Raw genomic sequence first — 20,239 nt, 5'->3', positions numbered from 1 at the left:
AAAATTATCTTTAATTTGATATATGTTATATGAATTTAAAGTTTTGGGATTTCTTTTAAAGACTTTAACTCGTCCATCGGGTCCACGTTTACGTTTGTATATCCACTTGCTCCCAATGGCAGTACAGCCTTCGGGTAGGACAGATAAATCGTAGACGTCTTTGTCTATCATAGATTGTAGTTCCGAGTCCATTGCTTTCACCCATTCCAAATGATCGATATCCGCCTGCGCCTCTGCAAAATTCCTGGGATCTGGTACACTACTGTCCGAGGAGTGATCCATAGATTCTCCCAAACCAATGTACCTTTCGGGCTCATAAGAGATCCTCCCACTGCGGCGCGGCACTACAATATTAGGTGTAGAAGTTGAAGGTTCGGGAATTGGTTGTACTATAGGTACTTGTTCTTGGTTAATGGAACTTGTCACTGAAGTAAGCTCTTCAAGAGCTACCTCACTGCTGGGTTTATGATTCATAACAAAGTCTTCCTCTAAGAATGTCGCGTGAAAACTCACAATGACTTTCTTGTCTCGGAGACTATAGAATTCATAAGCTTTCGAACCTTTGGGGTACCCTATAAACAAATATACCTCTGTCCTTGAGCCCAGCTTAATTGGATCCTTTTCCAAAACATGAGCTGGACACCCCCATATCTTGAGATGTTCTAGATTGGGCTTACGCCCAGTCCACAACTCATATGGAGTAGCAGGAACAGATTTTGACGGTAAATTGTCCAAAATATGACTCGCGGAAAGCAAGGCATGTCCCCAAAACGAAATAGGCAGTCGTGCATAACTCATCATCGATCGGACCATGTTTAACAAGGTCCTATTCCTTCTTTCAGCTACGCCATTCTGCTGGGGTGTGCCCGGCGCAGTCGTTTGGGATTCAATTCCCTCTACTAATAAGTAGTCCAAAAACTCGGCACTGAGGTACTCGCCTCCGCGATCAGATCGCAGGCTCTTGATACGTTTTCCATGATGCGTCTCAGCATAAGCCTTAAACTCCTTGAACTTGTCAAAAGCTTCAGACTTAAAGCGCATCAAATAAACATATCCAACTTTCAAGTAATCATCAATAAAAGTGATGAAATAGCGAAAGCCGCCTCTTGCCTCGGTTGACATTGGTCCACACACATCAGTATGAACGAGTTCTAGTACTTCCTTGGCCCTATTACCTTTCACCCTAAAAGGTCTTTTAGTCATCTTGCCTTCCAAACAGGATTCGCACGTGGAAAATGATTCAGTATCTAGCCCTTTAAGAATGTCTTGATCCACGAGAGTTTGAATCCTCTTTTGGTTAGCATGACCAAGTCTAAAGTGCCATAAGTACGTTTCGTTCATTGAACTTGAAGGTTCTTTTCTTTTCTTTGAAATTTTCGATGCATTATTGAGTTCTAATTTGCGATCATTATATTGTGTAGATGTGATTGTGTACAGATTGTTTTCCATGATACCACGACAGATATAAGAACCATCTTTCTTAATAACACAACTGTCATTAAAAGAAATCGAATATCCATAAAAAACCAATTTAGAAACTGAAATTAAATTTCTACTAAAAGAAGATATCAACAAAACATTCTTCATAATTAAAAATATATCACTACTAAAACGCAAATAAACGTCTCCCACTGCTACGGCCGCCACTTTAGTAGCGTCGCCCAGCTGGACTTCGATCTCGCCATCATATAGTCGTCTTGTCACCTGCATTAAGTCAAGATCAAAACAAATATGATCAGTAGCTCCAGTGTCAATAACCCAAGTATGAGATGAAGTCGAAGCCAAACATGACTCAACGACTAGAGCTTGGTGCATACCTGTAGCCTTGTTCTTTTTAGGGCAACCTGGCTTCCAATGCCCTTTCTCTCCACACTTGAAACACTGTCCGGTTTACTTCTTTCCCGACCTCTTCTTTCTCTTTCCTGCGCTAGGCCTAGGGCCAGAGGAACGATGTGACGAACTGACCATCGCAGCCTTAGCTTGGTTCATGAGATCCTCTGCCGACTGAAGCTCAGTCAACAACTCAGAAAAGGTGTAATTCCTTTTGTTCATCTCAAAATTGAGCTTGAACTGCTGGAAGCTAGGAGGCAGACTCTGAAGGATATTAGTAACTTGGGACTCGACATCAATGACGCCTCCCAAAACCTCAATTTGATTGAGATGGCTCATCATCTCGAGGACATGATCCCTCACAGACGAGCATTCCTTCATTGTCTTGCACATGATACTCCGAAAGGCTTGAGACTTAGCCGTTCGATTCTGAGTACTAAAGAGATTCGTGAGATTTTCCATAATCTCGGTGGCAGTTGCCATGGCGGCATGCTGATGTCTAAGCACTGTTGACATGGAGGCCAACATATAACACTTAGTCATCTTATTCGCCTTGTGCCACCGTCTATGGGCATCTCGCGCTGCCTGCGCGGCGTTAGCCGCCGGCACTAGGGGCCGAAGAGTAGTGAGCAAAAACTTGTACTCATCAACCGCGAGAACGATGTCCAAATTTTGTTTCCATTCTATGTAATTTTGGCCATCGAGATTGTTTTCTTTAAGAATTGTAGAAAGAGGATTGAGTGACATGTTGACGATTTAGTTTGCACTGCAAAACAGAATGTTTACTATTTGTCATAAACTTATGTGATGAAATTGAGGAGATTAACCATAAAACTTTTCAAATTCTCACAACTGTAAAATTAAAATTTTGTACCCTCAAGTAGAGGTCAATACGCATTAAAATTTTTACATTTTCACTGGTCACAACACCGACGAATAGTCTAGAGACCGCAGCACGGCATGGCCGCCAAATGTTGCCTAAGCACGACCATCAGATTTAGCATTAGAGAATCTCGTTTCTACAACACACTCCCATGACAATGCTCATGCGCTGATAACAAGACCAAGCTATCTCGTAAATTATGTTTGAACTTTTGAAACTTGTAATTTCTTAGGATTATTCTCCCCACAGCATGGGTGGCGATAATATTGGAAACTACTTCTAGTCCATACTATTTACATATGAGAAGTGCACCTATATGAACTTGTTATTTCTTAGGATTATTGTCCCCACAGCATGGGTGGCGATAAGATTCAGAAATAAGCTTCATAAGTTGTGGACTAATCGATGGAGACCATATACAAACTTAGTTCGTAATTATCGCTTCGATATTTAAGTTATGGTTTTTCATTAATTATCCTTAGCCTTAGTGCAGATTAAAGGCTTAATTAAATTCTGTTGGTATTTAATTGGCTGGATAATTAAATCTTTTATAATCTTTTCAACATCTTATTAAAGGATGATATATTAATTACTAAAGTTTAATCCATATTCATGTCTTCTATAAGATTTATCTAAAATAATTAATTATTTATATCTTTGACTGACATGAATAAATAAACTTTAAATTAATTCCTTATTAAGATTAGGAAGAGAATAATATTTTATTATTTAATGGAATCCTACATAACTATCCTTATTAGGATTATAGATATATAATATAATTAGGAAACTATTAAATTATTCTTGTCCATATCATCTAGAAAAAAAATCCATAGATATGGTCAATAATCTAAATATTCCTAAAATCTAGGGAAATCTTACCAAAATATTTTATTTCCATTAAATAATAATATTTTAATGATATCTTTTAATTTAGGAATCAAATAATCATTAACATAATATTTCATCGTTATCTCGTGATCAAAATTGGCACGATCAACGACGACGAAGATCTACTGGCCATCATCTTGCCGGAAAGGCAATTTCACCGACCAACTGCCGCCGGAAGCTCACAAAAATCAATTACATAATAATTATGGTCTATTTAGCAGATTATTTAGACAAATTCTATTCGCGTAATTATCACATGTATCATGCTCATAACTCAAATAAAACATGATTTAAATTAATTGAAACCTAAAACATGCTTTTCTACAGTTTAGCCATTATACCTTGATGATTCTCCAAAGAATCGAAGATAGATAGGGCCTTCTCCACGTGAAGATCTTTATGTTGAACTTTCTGACTGTAGAGTATAAACATTGAATACATGAATAGAATGGCTCGATCACAATGACTCGAGTCGGGGACAATACAATATACTGGTTAATTATCAGAGTCTTTAGAGAAATAAAGAATTTCACTTGCTTTAATGCACAGCGGAAGGAACTGAACGCGGTTCCATGTATGAAGACACGAACCTCCGAGAGTATTGAATGGAACTATAAGTAGGTCTGGTTTAATTAGCACCCTTCCCTCCATCACAGCTCAACCTGCACATTTAGAAGTACATGCAGGGCTGAGTACAAAAGTACTCAGTGAACACATTGCCGAAAACTACAATAATACATTGAAAATATTGTCAAGCCATTATCACAGTAACACTCAGGGGTTTTATTAAAAAGACAAGAGTTTACTAAATACCATTTTTCGATTGCACAGTCTAAGTTCTTTCTGTTCTTTGCCATATCTGTACATCTTGTGCCGTAGAGATGGTGTTCTCCTACGGTCACCTTAACTTTCATGTGCCGGGAAAGTGGCCACTTTCCACGAGCACCGGACCGGCCAACCCTCTCGATGACACACGGTCCACGTGTACACTAGTCCAAGTAGGGACTCTCCCCTTGCTGGGACCCGAATTCGATTTCTTACTTTATTTGGCATAGCACATTCGGTATAACCAAACAGATAGGCATCATACATAAAACAAAACATTTAAGGCATGACAACATATTTTTCATAATTAATCATCATAAAACAATACTTTATACTTTTATCCACTGTAGGATAAGAAAGTTCACCTCGTATGCTTCTTACTCCGTATGACAATATTAACCCACTTGGAGTTAAATTCCTTGCGATGGACCTTGTCCAATAAAAGATAATAAACTATTTAGCTTCAAAGAAATAATATTAGCGGATGATATGCTCTTAGGATATGCATCCTATTTTCCTTCACTCTTTCATAAACTCATTCACTTTAATTAAACCCGTAGATTTAATTATTGGTATTAATTAATCGAGAGATTAATTAATTTAATAAACTTGAGGATTTACATACAAACCCACTTACTCAAAATTAATTCAAGAGAATTTTATCTCGAGCGATTAATTCAATCATAAATAATGAATTCCAAATAAGGACTTATTAATTTTAGTCTAACACTCATTTGATATTTGAAAGGCCCAAAAGTCAAGGGAGCAAAATCATTATTTCAATTACCTACTGAGTCAAACTAGCTGCTATACGTAACTTCTTTCTTATCATCATTTATCTCTATCCTCTTCCTTACTCTCTCTCTCTCTTTCTTTTTCTTTTCTAAATTTTCGCCACACAAGGTGCAGCCTCGAGTTTCTTCACGATCGGGAATTCAAACAACATCCGATTGTCACGAAAGTTTAACCAAAGGTAGAAGACTCATAAAGGATCATTCTTACCGAAGGAGGTCAAATTTTAACGGTTAGATTTTCCAGAAATAATTTCGGAAGTGGCTGTCGGTTTCTACAGTAGCAGCGTCGATTTTCTATACGATCAGGGGTTCAAACGTAGTCTGATCGTTCTAAAATTTTAAAGGAAGGTAAACAACTTATCTAACTTCATTATGACCAAAGGAAATTTCATTTGGACGGTTAGATTTTCTATTATAAATTTCCGAAGTGGCTGCTAAAACAAGAGGCTTATTTTGAAACAATTTGCACGATTTAATTATGAACAACTATGGACCTTGTACTTTCACAGTGTTTTCACTTTGTTATATGATTTCGTCCTTTAACTATTGCAACTCTCGCAAAGAACTTCTGTCAAAGATCATTACTCATATTTAAATTTAATCATTTCCTCTTTACAACATTTCAGGTTGTACATGCGGGAAAATCGTGTTCGTTTTTCATAGTTTGATAGTAATATCAAACGATCATTCCTTCGATAGCCCTTTTACCTTTTTTCTATTTTAACGCCTTGGCGATCTTAGTTATTCTTTCGAGGAAAAGAGATACTTATAGGAATCTTAGTCTCCTTTAGTAAACGGTAATTTCGTGCGATGAGCACAAGGCATGTTTGTTATTAAAACCTTCTGCTAGAGAGAAAAAAAAAATATATTGGAAACTCTCGTTATTTGCGGAATTTCACATTGCATTTCTATAGAGTTCATGCCTCTAGATCCTTAACATGTTTACTTCAAAAGTTAAACCTAGTTCACATGATTAGGGACATTTTAGTCCAGTCTTTGATGTACGGTGTTGGCACCCTAGCTTGTTTCTTGTACAATTATCATTAATACTAGTACTGTTGTTCCGTTCTTCTTGAAAGCCTTTTTCTTTTTACAGGGTCCGTGAGAATTTTAGCGCTCCTCCTTGGATTGTAAGTTCATAGGCCTCGCATTTTTGGTATTTTCGATGGGGCTAACTATACTTAAGAAACCTTGAATTCATTCGGGTATTGGGGTCTCCAAAATGGCACGACTCCCCCTTTCGATGGTCCATCGGGATTTTATCAGTGGCTCTAGGTTCCACTTTGTTTGAATCGCAATTCGTACTTGTAAAGCTTAGCGCAGAGCCTTTTCGCACTTATTTGGCTAACGTTTTCCTTCTTATCATCCGGATAGGTAGGTACGTCATCTATGGAGACGAAGATAAACTTGTTGGATACGCATTTCCTAAGTTTCTCATATACTGTTATACATGTTATTACCATTTATTCCTTATGATCATATCAAGATAAAAAGGTCTCTTTCATATCAATATTGGAAAGGGCTCTCCAGGATACGTTATTTGGTTGTATTTATGGTTGGCGACAGTCGTATTTCGACTTTATCTACAAAATACATCAGCTCTCTTTAGTTGATCGAACCACTTTGTCTATGAACATTATCAACGTTCCCTCTTTTCCTTGGAGTAAGTACGGATGATCTTCCGGGCAATACGTTAGGTTTGAGAAAGCCTGAATTTAGGGGTCTACCGAGTTATACGTTGTGTGATTTGACTTTCCTTTGTCTGGTATGGTTTTCTAGAGGTCGAAGGTGAACTCTAATTGTTAACCTGATGGTTATTTGGGTAAAGTGTTGAGAAATAGGCCTGGACATTCGCATGGCATTTCAATTTTCGATATTTCTTTCTTTCTTCGACTTATCGGTTTGGTTACGAGGTAAAGAAAACATCACTAGCGTGGTACTTGCATGGGTATCCATGGTAATCTCGTTGGATCTTATTTTCTATCATAAGGCTAGGAAAGCAATTTGTCATTCCTTGGATTGTGACGTGATTTTCAGTCATCTCCTCCATTCATAATGTCCAAAATTCTAAGTCTTGAGTTAAGGCTTTACGTTCTTCCCCTAACGTGATTCTTAAACTTTTGGCGTGTGCAAGAGGTCTTTACGATTCATTCCTACTGATGGAGTTACTCTTATTTTCGACTCAAAGTATCCTATAGTGAGTCCTAAGTTATTTGCAAATCTTTCGTGTCTCTTTTCAGGCTGCCTTTGCCTTCGTGCGTACGTCCCTGTTTGTGACATGACTCTTTATCGATGTCGTCAACGAGGTAGTTATTGCTGGTTCATCTAGGGTTGAACTTAAAATGCTTCCAGTTGTTGGCACGGATTCGCTCTTGCTCCTACTTCTGGAGGCTTAGGTGATTTACTAGAAATGATAATTCTTGATAAATCAAGTCCCGATTCTATAGTGGTTCTTGTTATATTTAGAATACTAGGTAGCATTGGTTTAATAGTTCTCCCTTACAGGTCGGAAGCAGTTGGCTTTCTTAATTCTTTCATTTAGTTCTATCATGATCGCAATTCCCTTTGTTATTGACGTCACATTTTCTTCCGCTTCCCTTTGCTTCGAGGTTCTAGTATGAGCATTGTAATCAATATTGGTTTTACTTCGGTGTGGGCGTCTCGATGCCTAAACTTGATAGAGGGCTCGGGGTATGATAGTCCTACGTAGCTGGTTAATGTCATTCTCGTCTCGCGCATTTTTCTATATCCACTCGAGTGGGCATATCTTGGTGTGTAGGTCATAGTTGGTTACTGAAATTCTTCTATGTTTCGGATTGTAACAATCTTTATTTATTTATTATTATTATTACGATATGTTTTAATAATGTACTTGTCGTACAATCCTCCATTGGCTTGTTCCAAGTCATGTCTGTTGGTTGCTCGATGTCATTATCTTCTACGTACTTCCCACCAAACTAGTTGGCTGGAAAGGTACCGTACGCAGCCTAAACATTTCTGCTTTGTGTAACATAGAAAGTAGAATATACACTTTGGCTCATGTAATCTACGTATCGGTTTTAGCTGGGTCTCCTATTTCATCGAATGTTGATAGGCCCTCTTTTTTTTTTTTCGTAGAGTTAGTTCATTTTAATTCGACTAGTGGAAACGATTCAAGTAGTGGCGGTAAAGATGTTGTAATCTCATGTCTCTCCTTTCATTCACCTTACTTCAGTTATTATTCCTTTCCATGTCTTTACTCATGGATTTTGGGTCGTTCGACTCTCTTGGGTGGTGTTTTGTTCGAAGCGTAATTGATAGCGTACTTGAACACTAACATGAAATCATAAACGATACTTATGGTCTCTAAGATACAACTTTCTTATATAGCTTGCCGAAAAAAGACAATAATGAAAAGGGATATAACAGAATAGATATAAAGGAAACTGGCTTAAAGGGGACGGGGTCTTATCATAGCAACTGGTTACAAGTGGACAGACATCATGGTCACAACTGGGAAACACTCTGGGATATCAAGGTTATGGTGCAGGTTGGGTAGGGTTGATGTCTGGATTGCCGTTGGGATCTTCCTCGGAATTCTCCTTCTCGGAGCTTTTATCGGCATTGGTCATAGCCGCACTACTCTTTCTACGTGCCATTTGGGCTTCAGTTGACTCACGCTGGTGATGCTCCATGTTTTCATTAGAAGCAATCTCATCGAGATGCTTCGTTTTCTGCTTGGACTTCGAGGGTGCATTGGGTTCTGGTTCAAGGAGATCTGTCCAAGGGGACTGTGGTCTAGACTTGCTACCAGCAAGGTTTGGGGAGGCATCCTTCTTATCTAGCTTCATCTTCGGTCGCTTCATGTTGCCCACAGAGGTCTCTTCCGATGGTGGGCTGGGCCTTGCTCGAACTAGGGAGGGGCGTGGATTATCAAGGATCCGTAAAGGCAGCATTCCAGTGTAAGTGGCTCGTGGGAAGGAATTCTTCTTGGGCTTCGACTTGACTACGGCCTTGCCCCGTCGGTGTGCCTCGCACATAGCCTTGAGTCGTTGATTGTTTGCCTCTATGTCTACAGACTTATCACTCTCGGATGAAGTTGATGACGATGATGATGAATCGATGATTAACTCTAGGTTCCTTTGAGATGGTCCTGCTTCATTCGTTTTCTTTGTTGGTCGTATTTGGATGGTTGTTGAAGGTTTCTTCTGAGATTGAGGAGTAGGCTGCTTTGCTGCTTGCTTTTCTATTGCTGGGACTGGATTTTCAGGTTGCGCGCGGGATCCTTGGGGAACCTGACCGTATACGATGTACGTATAATGGACTTCCCCTAGAAATCCTAGCATGTCTCCTATTAGATCAAACTGGGGGTCCATGTAGCCAATGTATCGGTGAGCAATTCCTGCAGCCCATAACTGCCAATCCACTGGTAGTAGAAGGATCACTCGATAAATCCCATCAAAGCCTGTTACTCCGTATTGATGGGCATCGACCCACAGTCGACGATAGTGTGAAAGGAATTCCCCTAAATCATCATTGGGACTGGGAGCATAGTTCCGGTATCTTGCGATCACGCGAGCAGCTCGTGCGATGTTACGTTTTCGTTCAGCTCTTTCCTTAATAGTCATCTGTAGAAAACACTCGTTCACCATATATTGCATATAGAAGAAATCTAAGAGGGCTTAGATTCTTAATCATTTATTATTTTCAAGCATCGGAAAATGCTTGGGTGATACTCTAAGGTGTCATATGTGGTATTTGCATTTAGATGATAGTCGATTTGAAGTATTCATATGGCTAGAATACTTGAAGCATGCCTAGCAACGCCGTTCACTTACTTTATTTACCATTTATTTCCCGCTCAGGAAAGCGGAAATGAATTCTTTCTATTGTAGATAAAATCTCTAAATAGTGTGAAGAACCGATTCAAAATTTCCTCAAGTTGATTCGTCAATCCCCTTGATAGAATTTCCATTCCTAATAAATTCCCAGAAAGAACTGGAGGGGTCACGTCTGTCCCACTTAAAATCCAGACTCCTAGACAGAATTTATCAGCACGGTGTAGTTGTCACTATTAAGGCCCATATAGTAAAAACACACTACTTCATTCAAGGATCCACTTTAAAGAGTACGAGTTACTTCATTCATCTATCATGCATATAAATAGAGCAAGAAATCTCTATTGCTCACGTGTTTGAATATCATCAACTTTACCTTGGGAGAGGAAATTACTTCTTTCTTGGTTGAGCGTGATGAGTTGGAGTGCTGAGACCTTATTAGGCTACTGGGTTAGTCTAGCAAAACGAGTCTAGACAATGGCTGAAAGAAGACTCTCGGGTTCAAGCCAGAAAAGAACTGCTCTGATACCACTCTGTCACGACCCAACTTTGCTAACTATAGCAAGGTTCGATATACCGTGACTGTGGTGGATAATAAGAATGCGGGTTGGGTAAAAAAATGGACTTCATGGTTGAACTTTCTGACTGTAGAGTATAAACATTGAATACATGAATAGAATGGCTCGATCACAATGACTCGAGTCGGGGACAATACAATATACTGGTTAATTATCAACTTATTAATTTTAGTCTAACACTCATTTGATATTTGAAAGGCCCAAAAGTCAAGGGAGCAAAATCATTATTTCAATTACCTACTGAGTCAAACTAGCTGCTATACGTAACTTCTTTCTTATCATCATTTATCTCTATTCTCTTCCTAACTCTCTCTCTCTCTCTCTTTTTCTTTTCTAAATTTTCGCCACACAAGGTGCAGCCTCGAGTTTCTTCACGATCGGGAATTCAAACAACATCCGATTGTCACGAAATTTTAACCAAAGGTAGAAGACTCATAAAGGATCATTCTTACCGAAGGAGGTCAAATTTTAACGGTTAGATTTTCAAGAAATAACTTCGGAAGTGGCTGTCGGTTTCTACAGTAGCAGCGTCGATTTTCTATACGATCAGGGGTTCAAACGTAGTCCGATCGTTCTAAAATTTTAAAGGAAGGTAAACAACTTATCTAACTTCATTATGACCAAAGGAAATTTCATTTGGACGGTTAGATTTTCTATTATAAATTTCCGAAGTGGCTGCTAAAACAAGAGGCTTATTTTGAAACATGTTAGGAGATTTTCTAGTTTCTTGAATAAAAACAAATATGACGTGCTTGATAAAACTTGAAAAGAGTTAACTTGCGGTTTGAAAACCATTACCTCAAAAGAACGATAAAAGGTTTATTTAGAAGTGCTTCTGCTTGAAATTCTCCTTCTTGAAAAATGCTTGCTTGAAACTCGCTAGGAAAGATGGAAAATTTTTCTGTCTGCTTGCTTAAAATTTTGGGTGAAAAAAGATTTTAGGTGCGTATGATTTTGGTAGAAAGAAGTTTGAGAGTGCGTCGCAGAAGTGTGATACTGGATTTTGGTGTGTGTAGCAAAGTGATGCCTCAGAGAAGTTATGGAACTTGAAATTTCACAACTCTCCTTCCTTATACTACTTTCTGCCGACACTCGCATGCAACAAAAAATAATTGAAAGCTTTTAATTCAACGCTCTTCCTGATTTTGGGGATATGTCTCCCTTGATTTAAATTCTTGTCTGCAGATTTTGCAGAAAATAATGACTCGCCTTTACATACACACATATATATATACACTTGAATTATAAAACGTGATGCATATACTTATGTGATGACTCCATGTCATTTTCAGTGAATAGTGTTGCACTATTCACATGTTGACTATGGTTAAAGATGGTAGAAGTTATTTTTGTTACTACACTATTATTACACTGTCGTTTCTGACTTGTCCCATCATTTGTAGGAAGTTGGGGTTTCCTGAAGATAGAATACTAGCTTTGCGAAGAAGCTTTAGCTCATTTTTGTAACATCATAAATTAATACATTTCTCATTTGAAGAGAAATGACTATATTCTGTAAATTTAATATCCCTCTGCTTTATAAATGTACATGGACAATTATTTTATCGTTTCATGTATCCTCTTGTACATTAAAGTCCTTGATCAAAATTAGTTTCACGTTGGCTCTTAACTATCAATTAAAACTCATCAAGAATTTTAATACCACAAAACATAGAGTTTAAAATACTACTTGCTTTAATATAATTATTTACTCGATAAACGTTCAAGGACGTTAATTTGAGCGGGGTATTACAACAACACACCTGGGACATTCAAGCAAAGGTGGAGGTAATCTCTAAGCTTCCACACCCAACGAATCAGAAGGAAATTCGAGGATTCTTGGGGCATGCAGGGTTCTACCGAAGGTTCATTAAAGACTTCGCAAAAATCGCCCAGCCCCTGACAAGACATCTCCAGAATGATGTGGAGTTTGAGTTTGATGATAAGTGTAAAAAATCCTTCCAGCTACTCAAGGATCGTCTGGTCACAACTCCGATAATCCGCTCGCCCACCTGGGATTACCCCTTCGAGGTAATGTGCGAGACGCAAGTGACTTTGCAATAGGAGCAGTGTTGGGCCAGAGGATCGAAGGAAAAAGTTATGTCATATTTTATGCCTCGAAGACGCTCAACCAGGCCCAGAAGAACTATGACACCACCGAGAAGGAGATGCTGGCTGTGGTGTACTCATTTGAAAAATTCCGACCACATCTATTGTGGTCGAGGGAAATAGTGTTCTCCTAGCCAGGAAGGAATCTAAGCCAAGGCTAATCCGATGGGTTCTGCTATTGCAAGAGTTCGACTGGGAAGTCAGAGATAAGAGAGGGACCGAGAATAGAGTGGCTGACCATTTAAGCAAGATTACCCAAGGAGAAGATGAGGAAGCCGTACCCGATGCTTTTTCCGAAGAGCACTTGTATTACTTAGGGGGGATCTGCTAGACCGATCAGATGGGTAGCAGTGTTGGCATTAATTGGGCCCGATGAGTCAGAGAAACGGAAAGGCAAGCCGAATGACGAGCCTTGGTTCGCAGACCTGGCGAATCAAACCCTAAACCCTATAGTTCGATAATGCACATTTACAAAGTACTCGACTAATGGAATAAATATAGGGTATGATGCATAAAATATCATTATTAATGCAAGGCTATAGATCGATAATGCACATTAACAAATTACTCGACTAATGGAATAAATATAGGGTTTGATGCATAAAATATCATTATTAATTCAAGGCTATAGATCGATAATGCACAATAACAAAGTACTCGACTAATGGAATAAATATATGGAGTGATGCACAGAATATCATTATTAATGCAAGACTATATATCAATAATGCACATTACCACAGAACTGGAATAATGGAATAAATAGAGGGAGTGATGCACAGAATATCATTACTAATGCTATGATACCTATTGATAATGCACATTAACAAAGAACTGGACTAAATGAAGAAATAGAGGGAGTGACGCACATAATATCATTACTAATGCTATGCAATTTATAGATAATGCACACTAACTATCGCAAAATACAAATTTATTTTGCTAAAAATGATCACAACGCAAGTAATAATAAGAATGATTACAAGACGAAAACTATTTTATTAGTTACAAAACACATCAAGCTTTCCTCTTGCCTTTACTAAGCTCTTTATCCTTCGCCATCTCTTTAAGCATTGGACAATTTCTAGAGTCGTGATGGCCCAACTCATCGCACGCCTTACAACGTCCAAGAGGCCTAGTAGCATCCTTTATAGCCTTTTCTCTCTTTGAAATCAGTCGGCTCGCGGAGCTGCTAGCATGACCCTTGGTCTTCACAACATCCGGAGGATGGACCTCTACTACTTCAGGCCTTGGCATTCCATAAAACTCTGCAATCATGCGCCTCTTTTCAAAGGCCGATGTTGGAGGAGTTCCAGCTTGAAGAGAATTACCAAGTTCTTCCAAACCACCTACGAATGCACGAAGCACGTCAATGTCTGTCTTGAACCGTCGAATAAAATCGTAGAACAGTGATATCCCTTGATTTGATACAGTCTGCCTATCGCCAACGGTGGTACAACCTTGGGTAAGGGAGTCTTCATCCATCGGTTGTTGCAGTACTTCTCTGGAATGTTTGCCACTTCATTGTTCCTGAACAGAAAAAAAAAATGTGGCAACATAAATATCCCTGCCTACCGAACAATTTGCAGTCGCAAGAGTATGAATTGTCAGTCTTGTCGTGACTCACAGAATAAGAATTACGTCGGCTATCCCCAAGCTTGTAGGTGTCAATCATAACACTCAATCACTCCATTCCACTCCTCTTCAAATTCTTCGGGTTCAAGCAAGTCCGACCAAACGCATGTGATAGGACTAGAGTAGACGTGCAATTTTGCGCGGTGTGTGATATATGTCACTCGATCTAATAGGTCCAGAGGATTCGACTAGACTTCAGAGGCTAGAAGATCATGAAACTATCTGAAAGGGGTCGTTGGGTGCACTCTATTCCTTCAAAAACCTCAACCCACTATACTACAACTTAGCACAGGAAAGTAAAGGATCGATCCTACAAGGACGAAGGTGTTACGAAACTGCATTTGAGGATGTTTTGGAAAAAGGTGTTGGCTGCTGCCACACAATTTTGTGGGTCGAGAACTTAAAGCTTCTGGGTCTGAGAGATAGAAAAACTTTACTCTACCTACTGGGTCTAAGAAACGAGAGCGTACGGAACATGCATGACTTAGAGAAACTGAGATATTTTAAAGTTCTAAGACAGATGGAGTTAACTTAACTAAACGAAATTTCCTAATTTGGATAGACAAGCATAAAGCGAAAAGTAAAGACAAGTTTTCTTAAACTACTAGGGTCAGGAAAAGCATGCGAGAAAAGTAAAAAGACAAAGCAGATCGTACTGACAGGGTCTAGTGGACATGCAGAAAAAGCAAAGTACATATGCAGAAAGTACTGACCAAAGCAGATTTGGTTCTAACTACCAACAACTTCATCTTCTTCGGGAATCAAACCAGAATAGCAGATAAAACAAAGTATTAAACACCATGAAAACAGAGCAAACTTCAGATCTAGACTTAAAACGAGAAATTGACGCCTAAACTAACAGATCTACGCTACTGGATCTAAAGGATGCAGAAACAGAAAGTAAATAGCCATAATCATGCACAACGTAAACAACAAACACCAAATACGCGAAACTCCAACTCAAATACACCACGTTTCAACAAATCCAGACATCTCCATACGAAAATCCCCAACCTCCATCAACAAACAAACAGATCTCAGCTCCAAACATCCAACAATAAACAAAGAACGAAAGTAAAAAGCGAGAAATAAACATCAACTCAACGATATCCAACAAAACCAACATAAATATCCATAATAAAGAGAAATAGGTTCGAATCCAGTGGATCAAAGACTAAACTAGAGTTGCGAAATTGAAAACCAACAAGTACTAAATGAAAGCAAGTAAAGATTGTTTCTTCTCCTTTATAAGGCGGTGTTGCACAGCAGAAAAATAACAATGATGAGAACCACGGTGGCCAGAATCCTCCATCTCCAAGTGCGCAGCAAACGAAATGAGAAATTTGAAGTGTGGAATTAAGGAATGGAACGAAAGCTAGAGCTAAGAAAGTGTAGAAGTGGTTGTCTTGTTCTTCAAGGTTGAGTAAGACACTTTAAAATAATCTGCTCTCACTCCATTCTGCTCCTATTGCCAACTTTTGATTCTCCCAGGTCCGAACGACGACTTCTGATTTTTGCTTCAATTTCATCTCTTTTGCATCTGCCGGTTCAGCAGATTTACTACGCACCTGAACTCATAAACGCACATTAGCGCCCCAAATGCACAGAATTTTAACCCTAAACCAATGCATGAAACGAGTCTTATCAAACTGTTCACACTTAAACCATACTTGTCCTCAAGTATAAAGAAAAGAAAAAGGTATAAGGCAAGTTTCAATGCATGGTTTCCCCTTAACCGACTCTACTAAAAAAAAGAAAAAGACTCAAACTACTAGACCTAGATGCTAAAGGACTTAGACAAAGAAAACAAACAAAGACACATAATAAAATACATTGACACATAAATGCATAGAACTGGTTCATTTTCTAGCAGCCATCCCCACAAGATTAAGGTCAATCCAAGAACCTACAGTCTCCGAATCTTCCCCCTCCCTTCTTCTATCTAATCGGCTTGTCAGTTTGTCAAGATAGCCTCTAACTTCACTAACTGTTGGATTCGCTCAATCACTCATTCCTCACCAGGGATGTTAGGATCGTTCGCTCTTATATTTCCACACCACTGATGCCTCAGGTCAGAGAGTTCTCTTGTCTTTGCTCTTATTATAATTTTTTCTCCTTCCCTTCTGGACTTCGTCCAACTTATACCTTCGATAATGCCCTCATCTTTGAAGGAAGACTATGCGTGCCCGACAACGAGGAACTCAAGAACGAGATCATGAGTGAAGCTCATGAGACTCCATACACTGCCCACCCTAGAAGTACAAAGAACGAGATCATGAGTGAAGTCATTTTGGTGGAATGGCATGAAGAAGGATATCGTGGCGTTTGTGGAACGTTGCTTAGCCTGTCAACAGGTGAAGGCTTTACATCAACGATCGTATGGAAAATTACAACCGTTGGAGATACCCGAGTGGAAGTGGGAGCACATCACCATGGATTTCGTGACGGCCTTGCCAAAGACTCTCAAAGGAAACATCGCCATCTGGGTGATTGTTGACCGACTCACCAAATGTGCGCATTTCATACCGATTCATATAACTCATGGATCGGATAGACTAGCTCGAATCTACATACGAGAAATCGTGCGATTGCATGGAGTCCCAGTGCATGGATTCCTATTACAGCGCGAGCTTGGAACACGATTGAACTTTAGCACGGTGTTTCACCCGCAGTCCGATGGACAATCCGAGAGGACGACACAAACTCTCGAGGATATGTTGAGAGCTGTGGTGCTCGACCGAGGCAGAAGTTGGGAGACCGCACTACCGCTGATTGAATTCGCTTATAACAACAGTTTTCAAGCAACGATTAACATGGCGCCGTATGAGGCATTATATGGAAGAAGGTGTAGACTACCGCTCTACTGGGATGAAGTTGGCGAACGAAGGATACTTGGACCCGACGCAGTCGAGGAGATGATTGAAATTGTTCGACAAATTCGTGTGAGAATGAAGGAAGCCCAGTACAGACAAAAGTCTTACGCTGACGTCCGACGGACCGAATTTCAATTTCAAGTCGGTGATATAGTATTTCTCAAGGTATCCCCGTCGAAAGGGATAACGCGTTTTGGTGTTAAGGAAAGGTGAAACCACGTTTTATCGGTCCTTATGAAATTCTTGAAGAAGTGCGACCCGTAGCCTATCGATTAACGCTACCTCCGAAACACGTGATTCACTATGAGGAAGTTGCTTTGAATCTGAATTTGAGTTATGAGGAGCGACCTCAGATGATCTTGGACCGTAAAGTTCAAATCTTGAGGAACAAATCTATTGCTAGCGTGAAAGTACTTTGGAGAAACCACGAATACGAGGAAGCCACGTGGGAGCTCGAGGATAAGACGATGGAAATGTACCCAGAACTCTTTCCATAGAGGTACCAAATTTCGGGACGAAATTTCTTTTAAGAGTGGTAGAATGTAACATCCCGTTTTTCGAACCCTAATTTTTGTGACGTGGAAAATTTTGCATTAAATGCTTTTAATGCTATGATATATTGTGGTCAAAGTCGTTGGAAAATGTGGAATGGAAGTGAAATTCGAATATGTGGATATATTGATGTGGGGTGAAATAATTTTGTGGCGAATTATTTTTCGCAAGGGATGAGTGAGAATTAAATAGGAGCATTAATTATTGTTTGGGATAATTATCCAAATTAAATCCAAAGTCCGGATATTCCTATTTATTCCATGAAGAAATTCGAAATCCCTATTATTTCTTGGAGATTTTCGAAATCTCCTAAATATGGGAGAAGGGATTATTTTTATTATATTAATTGATCCCTTGTTTATTCTCTTCCGTAAATAAATTCAAATATCCTAGCATATCTTGCCAAATCCAAGAAGATCTTACCATATCCTAATTTAATTAGGATTTTTATTAAATCCCTTTTGAAAGGGTCAACTACACGCCACTTTCCATATCTTGGGGAGATTTATTATTATTTTCTTGCTCCGTGATATTTTATTCTACTCCGTGAAATATTCAAATTAAATCTTAGGCTAATTAAATAGCCAAAATTTTGAAATTCCCTATTATTCCTCTTCAAATTTTCGGCCTCTTCAACAAACAAATCTACTCCAAATCTTTTATTATTTAGATTTTTGCCAATGTTGCGAGAGGTGCCAGCAGACGGGGGGAATTTCAAGGAGAGTAGAGATGCCTCAGGTCCCAGAGATCGTGTGTGAAATTTTTAATGTATGGGGGATGGACTTTATGGGACCGTTCCCATCATCTTGTGGAAACACATATATATTGGTTGCAGTAGACTACGTGTCTAAGTGGATAGAAGCTAAGGCCACCACAATATGCGAATCAAAGGAGGTGGCAAAATTTTTGAAGGCTAATATTTTCAACAGATATGGAGTTCCCGGGCCATCATCTCAGATCAGGGAACTCATTTCTGTAATCGCACCATCGAGGCTTTGATGAAGAAATATGGTGTTCACCATTCTAATGGCCAAGCGGAGATTACTAATCACGAGATCAAGGCAATATTGGAAAAAACAGTTAATCCGTCAAGGAAAGATTGGAGCAAGAGGCTTGGTGACGCATTGTGGGCCTACAGAACTGCTTTTAAAACGCCTATTGGAATGTCGCCTTACAGGCTCGTGTTTGGCAAGATGTGCCACCTACCAGTTGGTATTGAGCACAAGGCGTATTGGGCAGTGAAAGAGTTGAACATGAAACCTACAGCCTGCGATGAAGAAAGGAAGTTACAACTACAGGAATTGGAGGAACTTCGGCTGAAGTCGTTTGAGTCTGCCATGTGGTACAAAGAAAGGACGAAGTTATGGCATGACAAGAATCTCCGGGTCAAGGAACTTCATGTTGGACAGAAGGTGCTCCTTTTTCCAATCCCGGCTCAAGCTAATGCCAGGGAAATTGAAGTCCAAATGGATAGGCCCATATACCATCGTTGGCATCCGCGCAAACGGAGCAGTGGAGATCCAGGGAAGTGCTCCTAACTCTGTCCCTTTCCTTGTAAATGGTCATAGAGTGAAAGTCTATAGGGATAATTCAGAGTTGTGTGTGGTGGACGAAGTTCCGCTACACGCACTCCCAACTATCGCCTAGACAGACGAGGAGGTATTCCCGATGAATTCCTTGGTCAGGCAGTAGGTTAAAAATTCTGAAATACGAACTGAACCAGGGAATCTTGGGAATATTTTAAAATAGTGTGTAAATAGTTTAATTGTTTTCTTTTAAAAACAAAGGAAAATCCAAAAATATTTTCAAAGCACCAGACTCCGAATGAACCGAAACTTTATACTCTAACCTTGACCTGGGAATCTGGAACCTTCAAAATTTCTTTTTAAGTGTAGGGTCATGGCCAAGGGAATCTGCTAGAGAAGAGCCTGAAGGGAGAAGTCAAGGGAGGCATGGAGGAAGAGGTCAAGGAGGGAAGAAGATATTTTGAAATTCAAAATCTGGCCGATATTTATGGAAGTTGTACGGTTGCTTACATCATGCCTGCAACCGCACCATCTTTTCATTAGAAAAGCAACCGTCGTCTCTTTCTCTCTCCAATATTCCCAAATCGACAGAAAATCTGAATTTTTCTCTCCCTTCTCTCTACTTTCGTTCTCTCTCTAGAAAATAAACCCTAACCAAATTCGACCAGTTTTTCTCTCATTTTCAGATCTGCACCGATGGAATCAACCCAATGCACCGGAAGTTCACAAAGCACCGTGTACGACCCAGCCCTGTTGGCGGAATTGACGCAGAAATTGGGGAGTGTCGAGAAAGCAAAAGAAGTGTATGCCCTGTTCGCCGCTAGCCTGATGCCGTCCGCAGCGGTCGTACCACCACTGATGATTCCGGCAGATTCGGTTGCACAACCGGCGGTTATTCGTGAAGAAAGGCCACAGGACTCTAGATC

The 20,239-nt window shown here is 39.6% G+C and overlaps 1 protein-coding gene and 2 long non-coding RNA genes across 3 annotated transcripts; 2 read left to right on the top strand and 1 right to left on the bottom strand.

The window, feature by feature from the left end:
* Positions 1 to 4,022: 4,022 nt before the first annotated feature.
* LOC125216428 lies at positions 4,023 to 11,675 on the bottom strand. The gene is made up of 3 exons (XR_007175412.1): positions 11,417 to 11,675; positions 4,795 to 4,859; positions 4,023 to 4,266 (listed from the first exon to the last, which is right to left on the bottom strand). It is a non-coding gene; the product is annotated as an uncharacterized LOC125216428 (long non-coding RNA).
* Positions 10,917 to 12,191, top strand: LOC125216435. Its single transcript, XR_007175413.1, has 2 exons — positions 10,917 to 11,210; positions 12,022 to 12,191. It is a non-coding gene; the product is annotated as an uncharacterized LOC125216435 (long non-coding RNA).
* A 6,594-nt stretch (positions 12,192 to 18,785) lies between these two features.
* LOC125194955 lies at positions 18,786 to 19,434 on the top strand. Its single transcript, XM_048093169.1, has 2 exons — positions 18,786 to 19,129; positions 19,200 to 19,434. The coding sequence occupies exons 1-2, from the start codon at positions 18,786 to 18,788 to the stop codon at positions 19,432 to 19,434; spliced, it is 579 nt and encodes a 192-aa protein (XP_047949126.1).
* The last annotated feature ends 805 nt before the right edge of the window (positions 19,435 to 20,239 follow it).

This window comes from Salvia hispanica, chromosome 1, assembly GCF_023119035.1.
Source record: "Salvia hispanica cultivar TCC Black 2014 chromosome 1, UniMelb_Shisp_WGS_1.0, whole genome shotgun sequence".
Classification (NCBI taxonomy): domain Eukaryota; kingdom Viridiplantae; phylum Streptophyta; class Magnoliopsida; order Lamiales; family Lamiaceae; genus Salvia; species Salvia hispanica.
This window is presented reverse-complemented; position numbering and strand designations above follow the sequence as displayed.